The sequence below is a fragment of the Agelaius phoeniceus genome, chromosome 13 (assembly GCF_051311805.1).
Source record: "Agelaius phoeniceus isolate bAgePho1 chromosome 13, bAgePho1.hap1, whole genome shotgun sequence".
Taxonomy (NCBI): Eukaryota; Metazoa; Chordata; class Aves; order Passeriformes; family Icteridae; genus Agelaius; species Agelaius phoeniceus.
In genome coordinates, this window is record NC_135277.1 from 17,586,273 (window position 1) to 17,603,433 (window position 17,161).

General features: G+C 51.8%; 1 protein-coding gene across 1 annotated transcript in view; it reads left to right on the plus strand.

Moving 5' to 3' along the window:
- The first annotated feature begins 1,802 nt into the window (after nt 1–1,802).
- Nucleotides 1,803–17,161, plus strand: part of HCN4 (hyperpolarization activated cyclic nucleotide gated potassium channel 4) — a 110,218-nt gene continuing 94,859 nt past the window's right edge. Inside the window, exon 1 of the mRNA XM_054642008.2 lies at nt 1,803–3,396. Coding sequence (XP_054497983.2) covers nt 2,693–3,396 — 704 coding nt within the window. The 5' untranslated portion in view covers nt 1,803–2,692. The remainder of the gene's footprint in view (nt 3,397–17,161) is intronic.

Sequence of the window (17,161 nt, forward strand, 5' to 3'; positions counted from 1 at the left end):
CCAAACCAGGCACAGCCTGACCCTGTCACTGAACCAGGCACAGCCTGACCCCGTCACCAAACCAGGCAGAAGCTGATCCTGTCACCAAACCAGGCCCAGCCTGACCCCATCACCAAACCAGGCACAGCAATGCCAGCCAGGCCAGGGGACAGTGGCATTTTCAGGTGGCAGGCAGAGCAGCTCTAGCACAGAGAGGACAAACAGCTTGGTTCCTTGGGCACGTCCTTTCCTGCTCTGTCATTCCCTGGAACACGAGGGACTACGCTTAAGAAGCTGCATCAGTTTCAGATGTTGGTGCACCTCATTAATCAAAACACATCCTTTTGGAAGGCAGTTGATTGCAGCTGAGGCACAGAAGTGCTTACACCTCAGCATCCCTAGTGCCTGCAGGAGGGAAGAAAAACAGGGAAAAGACCTTTAATGCTCTCCCTGGCTTAGTTCACATTATCTAATCTACAGGAGCATTGGAAAAATAAAATTTATTTCCCCATAAAAGCTCATTCTATTAGAAATTGTGATGAAAATAATAATATGAAATGATATTTGCACTGTGGAGTATTTGGAATGAGTCACAGGCAGTCTGGCTGTGCCAGAAGGTGGGAGTAGAAGAGGAGCAGGTAGCACACATGGGAGAGAGGATTGGGGAGAGGCAAACAAAGATGAGGAAGCATGTGCTGTGTGTGTGCTTGGTGGAGTCACTGCTGAGCAGCGTTTCCATACCCTGGAGCTGCAGGAACGGCACAGTCTGTGAGGGATAACTCACCACGGTCACCTCTGGCCAGTGGCTCCTGCAAGGGAAAAGGGGAATATTTGCTCCCAAAGCAGAAGCACAGAGGTGAGGTGGGGATTTCCTCCCTGCCTGCCGTGGGCATTCCTTGCTGTGCTCAGCCTCCCTGCCTGCGCAGTTCACGTGGTTTCCTTCTCCTAGCAGGTAGGATTTGCAATGTCTGAAACAACAAACGTTCTAGAAAGCCTCAGATGCTGAATTTCTGCAAAAAATATACACCAAAATCTCTCATATGGCCAAACAGATTCTTAATTTTACTCCAGTGGTTTCACAGTCTGGGCACTAGGAACTATTTGAACCACTTTATCAATCTAGAAGCTTTTTAAACAGAATAAGCAGCCATTCCCAAAGAAGCACAGGCAGGGCTGATTGCCACCTCTTTCCCTCTTTTTCCCCAGAAAAACCCTCTCCAATATCAAAAGGCAGGGAAATGCCAAATTGTAGCCGTTTTCCCCGCTGCTTTTGCCTCGGTTGCAGGAGGTGCCCTGTGGTGAGGGGGAGCAGCGTTCCCAGGCGGAGCCGCGTCCCCGAGCAGCCTGGGCGGGCAGTGCTGACTCAGGAGCCCCCTGGGCCGTGGGGATCCCCCGGCGCGGGAGAGCCCCCGCAGCGCCAGCCCAGCCTCCCGCAGGCCGGCGGCAGAGCTCGCCCAGATGCAGCTGCTTTTTACTGACTGGGCTTTGGATGATTTCTGCACATCCAACCCCGCAGGAGAGCGATAGTACCGACAGCCAGGGAAGAAGGGTCCTTCCAAGGCTCCGGCACGCTGCGGACGGGGGCTAAGGCAGCGTGTTCCCGGCAGGCAAACTTCTGCTAGGGAACACAGGCACTCCCGAGCCCCTGCTTTGCATGCAAGTGAGATTTTCAAGGTGAACCGCTGGTTTTCCTTTAGATTTGGGTTCGCCCCTTCCCACAAAACCCCCCGTGCCTTCACAAGCAAACCTGCCCCCAGCAGCCACACCTCCGGGCGGAGCAGGGAGCGCCCGCATCCGAGAGAAAAAGGAATATTCTCGCTCCTATTTATTTACTTTGTCATGTTTACGATGCTGCTGTGGATGAGCTGGCGGCAGCTCGGCGGCCGTGGCCGCTAAGGCGGGGCGGGCCCGGGGCCCGGCGCTGCCCGGTGCCCGCAGCGCCCGGGGCGCGGTGCCCGCGGCGGCAGCGGCGGAGCCCCGCGGTTGCCGGGCGTTGCCCCTTTAAGAAGCCCGGGTGCTGTCTCAGGTAGGCAGAGCCTGTGCGCTGTAGTCGCTCCTATGGCAACCCAATAGAATGGGATCGCTTCATGAATATTCCCAGGAGCAGGGGCTGCATGAGGAATAAGTGATGACAGTGATGTAAGCAAGCAGTGGCCGCTGCAGGTTGCAGTTCATTGTGTTATTGGCCGGCAGGTTGAGGAGTTTGAGGCTTGAGCTTCGCTTTCCGGATGATGTCTGCCCGCCGGGAGCCACGGCACATTTGCATCTCGAAGCCAACATGGCAAGGCGGCTGCTGCCGCCGCTGCCGCCCTCCCTCGCCTTCCAGCCAGAAGTGTGTGGCTCTCCTCTAGACTACTTGCCCAGTGCTCAGCATCTGAGCAGACAGGGATTGCAGTAACACTCACCAAGGGGAGACAAGCAGCAAGTAGCCAAATCGGGACAACGGAGGAGAAGGGGGAGCTTTTTGCCTTCCCTCTTTTTTTTTTTTCGATTTTTTTTTTCTCTCATTCCCTTCCCTTCTGGATGCAGAGCCTGTGTTTTGATGCAGAGCCTGTGGATGCCACAGCCTGGTAAGGAGATGCCACGCCAGTCCCTGGTCCCCCGTGCCCCGTGAGCCGGGGGCAGGGGCCTGGGGGCAGTGCCGGTTCCCCTCGCCGGGCAGAGCGGGGGGGTCTCTCCCTGTCCCCGAGCAGCAGCAGCAGCAGCAGCGGCCATGGACAAGCTGCCCCCCTCCATGCGCAAGAGGCTCTACAGCCTGCCCCAGCAGATCGGACCCAAGGCGTCGATCATGGACGAGGAGGATGACAGCGACAAGGACACCCGCAGGAAAAGCATCAGGCTCAAGCCACTGCCTTCGCCCTCTGCTGGGAGCACCCGGGCCCTCGGGGGGGACCCCGGCCGCGGGGGAGACCCCGGCCTGCTGGAGACGGAGGCCGGCGGCAAGGGCGCCAAGACCAGCACCAACGGGGACTGCCGCCGCTTCAAAGGGAGCCTGTCCTCGCTCACCAGCAGGCACCTCCACGACGCGGCCGAGGAGAAGCGGCTCATCGGCGGCGAGGGGGAGCCGGCCTCTCCCGGGGAGGACAAGAGCCCCCCCGGCAGCGGGGAGCTGGAGCAGGGGCTGCCTGGGCCCCCACCGCCCGCCTCCCCCCCGGAGCCCCAGCAGCCGCCCCCCCGGGCCTGCTCCTCGACCTCCATCAAAGTGGAGGGAGGTGGAGGGTGCGACCAGATCACCCCAGATGAGGAGCAGAGGCTCGGCCAGGCCGGTTTCATGCAGAGGCAGTTCGGGGCCATGCTCCAGCCGGGGGTCAACAAATTCTCCTTGAGGATGTTTGGCAGCCAGAAGGCCGTGGAGAGGGAGCAGGAAAGAGTTAAATCTGCCGGGTTCTGGATCATCCATCCCTACAGCGACTTCAGGTACATCCCCCCCTTTCCAACCCCCCTTTCCCGGCCCACTCCAAAACAGCTGGGCAGCCCTTGCCATGGCACCTCCTGCACAGGGCACCCACCCCAAACAGAACTTTCCTGGGTCATTTTCTAGCCACAGCAGCTGGAGGACACGGCCAAGATCTGCTCCACTCAAACCAGCTGCAGATTTCCTTTACATTTCACCTTAATTTTAGTGTCCTCACATTATTAGTAATTTTAAATTGTTTTTAAACCAATTGTCTTTGGGTTTTTATGATGGAAAGGCTCTCTTTAAGTTCGTTGTAAATGGGAAAAACTGTTCCCACCTGATGCACAACTTTACATCTCTGATCCTAACTAGTCCTGCATCTCCATGGATGCTCTGCCTGATTGATGCTTCCCATTTTCACACCTCCAAGTCCTCTCCCTGCTCCTTCCTAAGAGTTAGGCAGGAATGTTGATACTGTTGCTGTTGTGTAGGTGTCTTACTGCAGCATGGCTTTTTGGGATTTGGGATGTGCAGGGGATGGCAGGTTCATTAACAAGGTCCTTAACTGAGAAAGAGCCCCTTTTGCATCTGTGCATCCTCATTTGCAAAATGAGTTTGGATTGGGAAAAGTTAACACTGACTTTGCCAAAGTAATGCTTGCTCTCACTCCACACCAACATTTCCATGCAGGTTAGTAAGGAAATGAACTTGGAAACCCTAGAGCCAGTTTTGGTAAAGTCCTGTATAGTCCTGCATAGAGGGGCTGTGTTTGGGTATTTCTGAGCAAAGTCCTGTCTGCTGCACAGGTGAACTGTCCTCTGCAATATGTATGTAAAGCACTGCAATCAATAATTAATTACTGAGTGCAATCAATGGCTAAGGTTTATTGCCTCAACTTTAATTACAACGGGCTTACATCTCACATTTAAAAGCACACAGGAGAAAAATATTATTCAAACATACCTTTGTCACACTATGGGGCTTTATTGAATGTGTGCACTCTGCAAGGAACCATGCATGATTCCCACAAATACACTTAGTGAGATAATTGCAGGAAGGAGTTTCAGGGTGGATTTGGCCTCCCAAAGGCAGGAATGACAGAAACCTCCTGACACCACCTATTAGGGATTTAGCAAGCAGCCCACATGCTTAGCAGATTCAGCACTGGCACTGACCAGATTCCTTGATATTTGCTTGGATTAACAAATGTTATTAGAAGGCTCTGTGAGTTGGAAGACTGCACTGTCATTTAAATTCAGTGCATTCAAGTGTCCCAGGCACACAGCTGACTGAGCTTAGGAGGGTTTCCAGCAGCTACAGCATGATGCAGAGTCCTTGCAAGCACAGCCTTACCCAATCCCACGCTGGATCCAGGAGAAAATTGCCTCCCAGTGAGACTGACCAAGTAATAGCTCCCAAACACTGAAATGTGAGAATGAGCAGCTTTCAAAAGAACAAATCCAGTTTGGTACTCTCAGCTATATTTGCAGTATTTGCCATGAGGCTGGAGTGCAACTGCTGTGTTTTCTGGGGTTATTCTAGCAGGGCGTGCTCTGCGTGTCGCACCCGCAGGAAATTTGGGGGTTAGTGTCTGCGTTGGATCTGGAGTTAGGCAAAAGCAGTGTTCAGCTTCCATGTCCTTCTGCCTCTCTAGTGGGTTTGTTCCCTTCCATATCTGTGCCTGTTTTCAGCACAGAACAGCCTGGCAAACTTCAGCAGCAGGAGATGAGGTAACCACCTTGCCCAAGGTGAGATGTACCCAAGAGTTTGGGATTTTAAGCTTCCTACAGAACCAGTGCTTATTCTGTAAGATGATGAGGTAACTTTTCCTTCCTCAGGCACTTGGCTGTGGGGCCTTGCCCAAAGGAATGGAGTGTACTGGCGAGCCCAGGCTCCCTGAGCCAGATGATGGCACAGAGCTGCTGGCACTGAGCTGTTTGTGCGTGCAGAGCTCTGTGGGGACATGGGTGACTCCTGGTGTTAATAACAGCCCCTGCCCTGATGGAGCTGGGAAGGCACAGGGAGCTGCTGTCTGTGCCTGTGGGCACATTCCAGGTGGGCTGGTTTCCTTCTGAGCTGGTGTAGCAGCCCAGCCCAGCCCAGCCCAGCCCAGCCCAGCCCAGCAGCATGGGCTGTGTCCCTGCTGTCCCCCTGGGCCGGGGCAGTGGGGTGAGTGTTGATAGCCATGTGCCAAGGCCAGGAGGAGCTGGATGCACCACTGCCTGCTCAGGGGGGATATTTCCAGGGAGGCTTTGTTCACCCCTGTTTGTAGGTCACCTGCAGCAGGTCTGTTTGGATAGGAATGCTGCTTAGAGCATGGGCTTCCATGGAGAGTGACCTGTGGACAATGGCTGCCTCGAAGGGGAAGTGTGGGAGCCTTCCCACCTTCTGTTTGGCTTTGTGTTCCCTCTTGCCCTCTGCTAAAGCATATCTCTTGGAAACAGCTCCTATGAATATGGCTAACATTTTTTGACCTCTGAAATGCAGCAGATTGCACCAAAGAGCAGATCTTATCAAAATATTTGCAAGAGCTGTTTCTGTGCCCCAAAGGAGGGTGTTGTGTGCTTGGGGAATTACGCAGTGCAATTCCTGCCTGCTCCGTGTTCCAGCCGGCTGCGGATCCCGGAGCCTCGGCATCCTGGAGGCTCCATTATCCTGCCCTTGGCTGGCACCAAGGCTGTGCAGCAGCGTTTGCTGGTCAAGTTTCAAGTGAGGAAAGGTTCAGACCCCGAGCTGGCTTTCTGTGCCTTTGGAGAAGCTGCCTTCCCTCTGTGAGCGAGGTGCATCTCCAGGGCTCCAGCCCTCGTGACTGCCGGCGCTGGGCAGCTGGAGCTGGGAAGTTTGCATGGAACACTCCAGGCCGAGGCACTGCTGTGCAATGACATTGGTGCAGTTCCCCGACTCCTCGGAGTCGCTGCTCCTTCTGCTTCCAGAGGAGTTCCTGATTTGGAATAGAACAGAGGCTTTCATCATTGTCTCATTAAATTACCATTTTAGCATCTAACAGGGCTAATTCCAGTGGCAAATCTATGACCCTCCAAGAGTAAAACAAATTAATATAGATTCAGGCTCTGTTGATCTCTGCTTTTAGTCCATTGTGAGGGGAAAAGACATCAAATGACCTTTATAAAAATCAAGCTCAGTGCCCCTGAGTACTCCTGACTAATGCAGTGGGCTGGTTCTAGAAGCACTTAAAAGGTGTCTTAGCAGTTTCTAATGAAAATTAAGAATCCTGGCTCCCGTTCTGAGGTGCAGATGTGTGTGCTTGCAGCTGGAGTTCATTTGCATCTGTGGTTGATTGCACATCAGTGCAGAGCCACACCGTATTTCCTAGATCAAGATTTATCTGTGACTTTGAAAGCTCTTCCACTGCGTAGACAGAATTGTATTTTATTGCTTAGAGGAAGCATTGATCCAGTACAATTGGTTTAATAAAAAAATTCCAAACAAACAATGATCTGTCTCGTTCGTAGCTGACTGAAGCATATGGTTGGAGCTGCTGCCCAGAATTGCTTGCAAAAAAAGTGTAGCATGCTGCTTTTAGAAAGACCTGAGAACAGATACACTATCTGAGGGCCCAAAATAGTCCCAGCAGTGGATGTAAATAGAACTGCACATTATTCACTGCCCAGTAATCTATTAACTTCCTCACAGTGAAGAGAAGCTGCTGTCTCTCTGAAAACAATGGCAAACATTCCGCTCGATAGCAGACCCAACTACAGATTTTAGAATTCTTCTTTTCACTGCTCTCCATTACTTGTAATACTTGTGTGCAAACAGATCCTTTCTTTGGTTTGCTTCCTCTGCCAGCACTCCCTGGCTGCTGGGACCCTGGGGAGGTTTCTGTGGCAGCAAAAACCAGGTGCTCAGGTGGGAGGTATAAGGGGAAAGAACAAAATCACTGCTTCCCCTCGTGCTGCAGTGTCCCTCAGCCTCCCTTCTCAGGGGGAATCAGTGGGATTTACTAATTATGGTCCTAAGAACTGAACCCTCTAGCACTGTGGGATGGAGCAGAAATGGAGGGTTGTGTTTACCTTTCCCACTCTCCTGAGCAGCCCTGATTTCCAGTGCCTCTCTGAGCACTGCTCTGGCTGTGCACACTGTTCTCACTGGGAAGCTTTTCCCCGTACTTTAGAAGGGTAAACAATTGGTGGAGAGTCCAGCAGTGCTGACTGACTTTGGCAGCCCCCTTGGGTGGGGGTTGCTCCCAGCTCTGAGGCAATAATGCCCTTTTGTCCATCTCCTGCCCAAAGTGCTGCTCCTTGTGCTGCCCTCCCTCCACTGCTGCCCACACCCAAACGCTGAGTCCGTGCCTTTCCCTTTGCTCCAAGCGCCCAGCACGGAGCAGGATGGGCAGCACTTGGGAGCTGTGGCTCAGGGAAGGGGCAGGGAGCAGTGGCTTTGGTGGCAGGACCTGTGCCTGCCATTGGACTCCAACAGGAGTGGGGCAGCTCCCAGGCTTGGCTCCCTTCTCCTCCTCTTTGTGGTGATGGTGTGTCCCTGGGGTGGCAGAACTCCACACATTGGACACAGATCCCTCTGCCTTTGCTGCAGAGAACTTCCCAGCCAACTCCCAAGGCACTGTGCTGGAGCAGAACAAGGGCACCCCAACAGGAATCATACAGAGGATAATCCACATTCTGCTGAACACATGGATTGGGTCCCTGTTGTCTTCAGTGGACTTGCAGTCAGGCTGCAGAAGAGCCATGGCTCTGTGGCTGTTGTAGTTGAGACAGTCACAGTAAAAAGCAACACACTCCATTTTCAGAAGGCTTCAAATCATATTTTACTATAGCATGCATGCTTTTTATACATTCTTACAAAACTCATAAGTTTACACTTTATTCATTGGTTGCAAGAGACAAAGTCCTCATTGGAATAGGCAGTTGCAGGTTTCTCTTATTTATCCTCCTTTCTTTCTTGGTTTCTGTGTCAACGACCTTGGTAGGAGACTCTTTCAGGGGTAAACATGGATCCTCTTACCAAACTTCTCAGTGGCTCACAGAAGTCACTGTAAAACCTCTTCCACATGTGACCAAGAGCTAAGGGAGTGAAACTCCTGCATCCATACTTCCCATGCCCACAGGCAAGGCAGGCTTTGTGCCCCAAACTTGTCAGGAGGCAGAGGATAAAGAATCCCACACCAGACAGTCCATGCAGGAGTCCAGCTTTTGTAGGAAACACCTTCACATGCCTGAGCTGGAAAACAGAAAGGCCTCAGTAAAGGCAGCACCTCAGTGGGTCACCATGGTAAAATATTTTAGGACTAATATTATGGTTTTTTCACGTGGAGAAAATGAGATAAAATAACATAAATAAATAGTAAAGCAAGCATTGAGATTTAACAAAGAATGGTTGAGATTTTTGCATAAATTTAAGCCAGGCCCTTCATACCAGTCTCTGCCAACAGATGAAGACATTATCTCTCCTAGAGAAGCTCCTCCCTCAGTACACTCAGGGATTGCTCCTTTGGGAAAAACAATTTAATGGTTTTTTTCCATCTCTTCTTGTAAGATAACATATCTTATTTATTATATCTTATTCAGATCCTGATGTGAAAAAAAAAGATTAATTTTCTCATGGCGTTACAAAATATTGACTATGCTAACAATGAATGTTCAATTCACTTCCTGGCAGCAAGGAAATTGGAAATATCATCCCAGGTTACAGTGAGGTGGCTCAGCCTGGTGGGGATTGAGGTAAACCCATCCCTGGCCTGGGTGTGGTGGAACTGAGGCCCAGTTGTGCAGAGCAGGAGCATCCCCTGGGTGAGAGCTGTGCCCTGGGGCTCTGCAGGGAGTGAATGGGTCACCCCTGGCGCTCAGAAGGGCTGATGAGGAGTGTGTGAGGAGCTGTGGGTGCCTCCAGAGGCTGGGCACATTCTGCTTTGGACCATTTCTGAGGCTGGCTCTGTGAGCAGCCAGACTGGGAAATGGGCCCATCCCTCCCACCCTCTTCCCAAGCCTCTGCTACTTGTTGGTTTGTCTGTTGTTATAGCAAAAAATAATCAGTGCTGTAAACAATGACATGGTGTTCTCTCCATCCTCGTCTCAGAGCGTTATTGCAGCTCCAGTTTGGGACTGGGCTCCTTGCCTGACACTTCTGCAGGAGCTTTCTTCCAGAGGGGGAGGCCCTGGGGCTCTGCTCACCTGCCCTGGCCATCACACCCCACCTGCAGTTCCTCCTCTCTTCCACTGCAAACCAGGCTGGCCAAGAAATGGGCTCCTACAGAAAATCCCCTCCTGCACATGCCTGCCCCAAGGCCACCCTCCCACCCTGGAGGAGGCAGGAATTCTCTGGGAAGCCCTGCTTTGATCCATGTCCTGAGTGTAACAGCACAACCAAGCTCCTGGCTGCTGTTCCTACCCTGAGCTTTTGACTTTGCAGTCTGATTTTTAATGCAGTGCTTTGTACAGTTGTTAGGATTTTCACAACAACTCAGTCTCTCCCTTTGGCATATCTCTGGGTTCATTAGCAGGTGTGCAGCTCTTCCAGGCTGTGCTGCACTGCCCTCTGCTCTGAATGAAGCAGTGCCTGTAGCAGGAGCTACAGCAAAGGGAAGAGGCTGCACCACATTCCAGGGCTACTCCAGGCTCCAAAGGAAACACACTCTGCCTGTTATAACTCCTGCTTGGTTTCTCCTTCTCACCCTCAGCCCCTCTCTCTCCAACCTGTTGTCTTGCCCATCAAACTTGAAGTTTGTGTTTCTCATCCCACCAGTGCCAACTCCATTTTCTAGACTCTTTGTGGCAGGTGTCTTGTCCAACAAGTCCTAGATGCCAACATCCAGCTTCTTTCTCATCTGATCACTGATTTCCACCTTGTTTGCAGTAATACCTCTGCCCCTCAACCCTTGTCATGTTCCAGTGTGTTGGGTTGGCATTTACTCTGTCCACTTCCAGTCTCCATCCTTATCCTTCAGCTTTTTCTCCAGGTGGGTCTCTCCAAATCAATTCATTCTCCTCCTACATATTCTTAGTTGCTATTGTCCTTCCAGCTCTTCCAACAATCTCAGTTTTCTCCATCCCCTTCCTTAAGAATGGATCATTTTTCCCAGTAATTTTAAACCCTTCCACATTATCCTTCTCCTTATCCTTGGACACTGCCAATGTTTAGACAAAAGCTACCCTTTTTCTAGTTTTTAAACTTAAAAGATCTCAATCCTCAGACCTAAGCATTTAACATGATGAATTTGTCTGGAAGCACAATCTCCACTGCAGGAGAATGAAACAGATTTTATTGGAAGGAAAAATGTGGTTTCTGAGGGTAAAACCCACAGAGTCAGTGTAGGACTTTGCAGCACTATTTTAAGGAGGCAAATTTGGGGTTTTAATCCAGTGTTATTCTGGTTAGGTAACTGTGCTAGTGCTTTCTGTGGCACTGAGGTTTTTTCTGCTCTAGAGTCGCTGCTGCTGCACTGAAATCCATTTATTATACAGATAAAAGAGTGATCTTTGTCTGGAGATAACATAGTGTCATTTTAGCTTGAAACCATTGAAATTTGTCTTTGTTTCTGATGTGTTATGAGCATCTCATTAGCAAGCCCATGAATCCCTCAGTTTGCTCTCAAAACCAACTATCTGAGCTCTCATCTCTGCCAGAGCAGAGATTTCCTCCTTTCTCTTATTTTTGAAAGCTGTGTTGGTGCCAAGGCAGTTATAGGTCAATTGAGTTATTGTTGGTTCTAATTGGCACTCTAACAAGCTATTAAATCAATTTACCTACAGATGAATGTCACTCAAAAAGCAAGGTGCCAGCTCCTTTTGAGAACTTCAAAAAGCCCATTGCCACTGCTGAGTGTGAGGGAAAGGTCAGGCTGCAGGGAAGTGGCTACTTGAGATTTGCCCCCGAAGTGTTTGTGCCACTGAGCACAGGCCAGGCTGTGAGGAGGGATAAGAGCATTCCCACAACTCCAGGCCAGGAGGAAGAATTGAGAACATCAGCAGCTCTGGCAGATCTCTTGCATCCCTTGCTGGGTGTGTAACAAAGCAGGGGCTTATTTCCATGTGGAAAGATGCAGGTGCTGTCCTGCTCCTTCCCAGCTGTGTGTCCCACGTGCTTTCCTGTGGCTGTGCATGCAGGGGCAGTGTCACCCCCAGCTGGTGACATCATTGCCTTTTGAATGTCTGGAGATTCAGCAGATTTCCTCAAGAGTCAGAGTCATTATGGTGAGCAGGGTTGGTTTAAGTTCCTTTCTGGAGGAACGTTGGGTTGAGCTCTCCCCCCAGCAGCACTGCAGAGCTCATCCCCATGGAGCTGAGCCCTCCTTGGCTGTAAACCTGTCACTCCTGAGCCTGCAGGGCAGGACAAGGGCTCCTGCCCAGGCATCCCTGCCAGTTCAAAGTCCAAGCTGCTGTCCTGGATGAGCATGAGGAGTGCTCAGGCCCCCTGGAGCAGGCTGGGGTTTGCTGAGGTTCAGGGCAGAGCAGGATGCAGCTTGGCTCCGTGCAGCTCTGCAGTGCTGACAGCACCGAGCCCGGGTTTGTCAGCAGACACAGCACTCAGGACTCCAGAAACACAGCAGAGGGAGCAGATGTGTCCTGGGCTAGCAAGGTGCTCTTAGAGAGACCTTTTCCTGCCCCTTTTCCATGCTGAATGCTTTGCTAGCTGGGAAGTCCCTTTCCCAAGTGGAGTTATTCATTGTGTGCAGTATCAATGTGGTCACCGCGTGCCTGGTGTGAGCAGCAGGCTGGAGGAAAAGCAGGCTCTTATCTCCCGAGGAGATGCTGCAGGCAGCAGGGGAACACAGCGCCGTGAGAGCAAAGCAGATGAGCAGCCAAGGGGGAATTCCAAGGTCAGCCTGAGGGCCCACCACTTCCATGTTCCAGGGGCACAGCAGCTTCCCCAGCGATGCAGGGTGCTAATCTCATTTGTGGTGACTCGTCCAAATGTGCTAATTAAGGATTTAACTCGCGGCCTCTTTGGATGGAGAGGTTGTCTGTGTGTGTGCATCCATTGTTCCAGAGCTCAGAGGCAGGAGAGGAGCTGCAGGGTGCCAGCTGACTCGGGGCAGGAGCTCTAACTCCTGTTTTTTTGGGGTGTTTGTGAGTGCCAGGCAATCAGGAGCTGTGCTGGGAACCACGGGGAAAGCTGCACTTTTGGGGTCTCCCCTCCTTTATCGCCATTGTGATGGGCTCCTCTGCTGTGGCTGCAGCACAGGCACTGCTCCCTCATCCCACTGTGAGCTGGGAGCACAGGAGCTCTGCTGGGAGTCACTTCTGCTCCTGCTCAGAACCTGGCCACTGTTACAGTGGGATCCTCACCCCACCTGGGCACGGGGAGGGCATGGAAAACCCGGGGAGATCCAATCCAAGTGGATGTGCTGGGTGTGGGAAAGCAGCGTCTGGCAGTTATCAGCTCTTGGGAGGAGATAACAGCTGCATTCCAGAGACTGGGGGACTCCACTCCACAAATCCTGGCCTTCCCAGGGGTGTCAGGGCAAGGGGCTCACCCAGCTCTGCTGACACCTCTCAGCAGGGCAGTGGTGGGGGCACTGGGGGCAGGGGAGCCCCTCCCTGTGCCCCGTTGTGCCCAGGTGCAGAGCCAGCTCAGGGACACCCTGGCTCTGCATTGGGCACAGCTGGCCAGTGCCAGCCTCGCTCCTGCCGTGTCCTGGGCCAGCTCTCCCAGCAGCCCAGGAGATAAGAGAAAAGATAATGATGCCTGGCTCCATGGAGCTTTTTTAACAATAGCAAACCCACTTTCATTAAGCACAAATTCTTAATACTTCACCTTTCCCCCTTCACTTCAAAGTACTAATGCATGCACAAGTTACACTTCTATTAATAACAAGAGGAATATATTTTTCCATCCCTATTTTCCTGTGAATGGTGGGGAGGGCAGGAGGAGGGACCAGTCTAGACTGCAGATGATGGTCTGTTCTCCTTGATGCCCATACAAAGCACTCGTATGGTGCTCATTTAGCTGTGCATGCTCCTGGAATGACAAGCAGTGCCTGGCAGACAGAAGGACAAGCTGGAAGGCATGTCAGGCATACAGGTTGGACCTGTGAGCCACCCTGAGCTGAATTCTCCATGCCTTGATTGCTCCAGCTTTAAGAAAAGGGCTGAAGGTGCTGCCAGGGGAGATGGAAGATGTTGGGGGACTCTGGAATATTTTAATGTAACAGCAGATGCCAGAGGAGATACCAGCAAGGGTGGGCTTGGTCTTTACCAGGCAGTTTCATGAGGATTTCTTTGGGATTCTCCTTTTCTGTGTAGTGCTGTAGATTTGGTCTCACCTATTGTCCATCTTTTATCAGGACCCCAAAAAGCAGTGGAGCTGTGTACCAATAGGGGATTTCTGAATCATCACATCCTGTGTCTTGATAAGGGAAGAGATTACCAGTACTCTCCAGTTCCATGTATGGTGCTCTATTGTCTGACAGGTTTAGAGCTAGGCTGGAAAAAGATGGGAAAAAGCCTGCATGGAGAGGCAGGCAAGATGGATTTTACCTTTTATGTCCATAAATGAGAATTGTGAAGCCCCTGCATGGGGTTTGGAGATGCTCTAAGAAGAAAATGTTCCATCTTTGCCTCACCAGTCATGTGTAGTGCAAGTGTGCTTCCCTTTGCTTTGGGAATATGCAACTCTTGACTTCAGAAACACTCCCAAATACCTGGTCTGGCACAGGAGCTGTGAGGTGTCAGTCCCTGCTGTGGTGTGGAAGCTCTAGCAAACATCCCTTAGGCTGGGTGGCTGGTGGCTTGAACCAGAATAGAGCCCTAGTTCTGTTTCTTTCTCAACAATGTCTGTCCTATTCTATGGCATTTCTAAAAGCATTTCTTATTTCAAAGTTTGCATACAGAAGTACACTATGTGAGCCTTCTGTCAAGCTTTGAGAATTTTCTATAAATCCATGTCCCACATTGGATCTGGAGGTGATGTGCTGTGGCCCTTGGCTTTTATTGCAAACACCAGTGTGCTCCAGGCCAGCCTGGCTCAGGGCAGTTCCCTGTGTGTGCTGTGGCTGGGAATGAGACAAAAACCTGGCTCACAGATGTGCTTCAGCCAAACTCCAGCTGTGTCCGTGGCTCCTGCTAAACCCTGAGTGCTTCTGGACAGCTTTTGGGGCTCAGTGTGTGCAACCACAGGGAAAGCTGCACTATTGGGGTCTCCCCTCCTTTATTGCCCCTGTGATGGGCTCCTCTGCTGTGGCTGTGGCTGCAGCACAGGCACTGCTCCCTCATCCCTCTGCCAGTCCCACTGGCTTCTCCTTGCCTGCACATCCTGCTGGGAACTTGGGCCCAAGCCTTGCAGAGCAAGGCAAACCCTTCTGCAGCATGAGCAGCAGTTTGGGCTAACACTGGCAGCTGTGGCTATGGCCTAGGACTCCTGCTTTCCAACAGGGGATCTGGAAGCCTCATTTGCAAGTAAATTCACACAGCCAAATCTGCACTGCAGACAAAAAAAGATTTGCCTTGACATCATCTGCCCTGCTCTGCGCTCCGCAGTCAGTCAGGAGAGCAGAGCACAGCTCCAGCCTCTCCAGCTCAGCAGAATTAAGGCTAAGCTTCATCATGAGCTCATGCAAGCTGTTCCCACCCCAAATAATTGGCTGCTGCATGCTTTGTGTCTGTCTAGCCATTGCTGCATGTGGGTGGGTGTGTTGTGTGTGTGTGAATGAGTCTGCTGTGGAAATGAATGCGTAACATCGGGGGTGCAGCTGATAATAAAGTGCCTTGGGAATGCTGGGGCTGGGAGCAGTGTGAGGCAGAGCTGAGCCCTCAGACACCTGCACAGAGATCCCTCTGCCTGCTGCCACAGCATGGCCATTCCCACTTCAGACCACCACCACCTCTTCTTTGCTCTTCCTCCCACACTAAACCCCCTCAGGAGTGTTTCCAGCCTGTGTTTCCCATAGCTGGGATGTAAAAGCAGGACAAAACGTGGTGTAATTCCTCCAAAGCTCAGTGCCCCCATCAGCACAAGCCTCTTTGCAGGTGAAGAGGAAATGCCAGAGGTGCGGGTGTGTCCATTGGGATGGGAGACAATGCCATCCATGAGTGTGGCTGTGGGGACACTGCTGGCTGAAGTCAGGGATGAAACCCCTGTGGGGCTTGGCAGCTGTTCTGGGGTGTTGCTCTCACAGGGCTGAGCTGTTCCCAAGCACTTCCAGTGCAATCATCACACACTCCCTCAGGAGTGGCAGCATTTCTACCCACTCTCCCAGATAAGAGGTGCAGAGACAGGCTGTCAAAGAGCTCAACAAGGTGCCAGGAATTGGGCCCTCCCATTTCCTCAGCCCTGCTTTCTCTCCACACTCCCGTGCCCAAGATTTTTTCTTCACCTCTTTGAAGTTAGGACAGGTCAGTGGAAACTCAGTACCTGCCCCAAACTGGGATCCTGACATCTGCAGCCCAGTTAGGGAAAAGGAACAGGGTTGGTTATTCCTCTGGTGGTGTGGTTCAGAAAGGAGCAGGGCTTTCCTACAGCTGGGTACAAGAGGAGGGCTGAGAATTCACCACAAGCTCTTGGAAAACTTGCTTTTCCTAGGCAAAGTGTGGCCCTGGCTGGCTCAGGGAGAGGAAGGGAGGGTATTCCAATAAAGGAGTTTTGTAGTAATATAAACTACCCAGATGATAAAAGGCCAAGGCTTTGGCAGAGCCCCTGGTGACCTTTGCAGGCAGGCAGGTGACTCTGTGAGTAAGGGCAGTGCAGTTCAGATACTCCAGCTTTGCTCAGCCCCTGCCCTGGAGCTGCAGTGGTTCTGCTGCATTTCCCTCAGCTCAGCCTGGCTGCAGGGCTGGGTGAGATCATCCCTGCACACATTCTTGTGGCTGCAGGAGGGTCAATCACCATTCCTGTGAAATGAGGGTCATTATTAACCAAATTCCCAGCTGAGAATGGCCCTGGGGATGAGTTTCCCCCCTTGGAGGCACCTCAGGCTGTGTGAACCCCAAATTCCATCCAGGGACCTGCTGGTGCTGCGCTGCTGTCACTGGTCCCAGATTCCACTCCCAGCTTGGTGCTTGTGCAGTGGCTCTTCAAGGCAGGATTCAGCCAGCCTGGGGCTCTCTTGCTACAGTGGAAGTGGTTCAGAGCCCTGAATTTTCTGCTCTTTGCCCACAAAACAGCAATTTCTGATTCAAGGATGCCTTTCCTGAAGGAGATCCCTAATTTACTGTCTGAATAGCTAATGAGCTAATGTGGGGTTGGATGCACTTGAGAGCAGAGCTGATGTGCTCCCTGCTTTGCCTGGCCTCCAGTGCAAGACCCTCTGCTGTTCCCCACTGCAGTCACTTGAGAGCTTTCCCAGGAACCCTCACCACTGACCCATCTTCCTCCTCCTCTTCCTCAGCCTCCCTGTGGCCTCCCAGTGCCAGGGCTCCCAGCTGGGCTGAGGCACAGCACAGACATTTCTGCTGGCATGAAAGAACAAGAGCAAAACCCTGGCTCTTGCCTTACTCTGAGCTTAAGCAGGACTGGATTATCTAAAAGGAAGCAAACCACAGAAATCATGTAATCATGGTGGAAATGCACGAGTTCCCAGGCAATTGATGTGATGTCCCAGCACATCCCTGCTGAAATCAAAGGCTGAGCCTGCTGCAATGGCCTGGAAATTGGGTCCTGTGTGTGCAGAAGGAAAAACCACAAGGATGTTTTGTGTTTTAGGGAAGAGGGCCCTCTGAGAGTGTGTTCTTCTTGGGAAAGCTGGAATTCATTGAGACACTGCTGCCATCCTCCATTGCCAAGCCAGGCCAGGGAACAGACTTGCCTCTAGGCACCACAACCAAAGGATGAGACTTGTCTTTTCTTTTAAGGCACAAAACTTAAAAGCCTGGA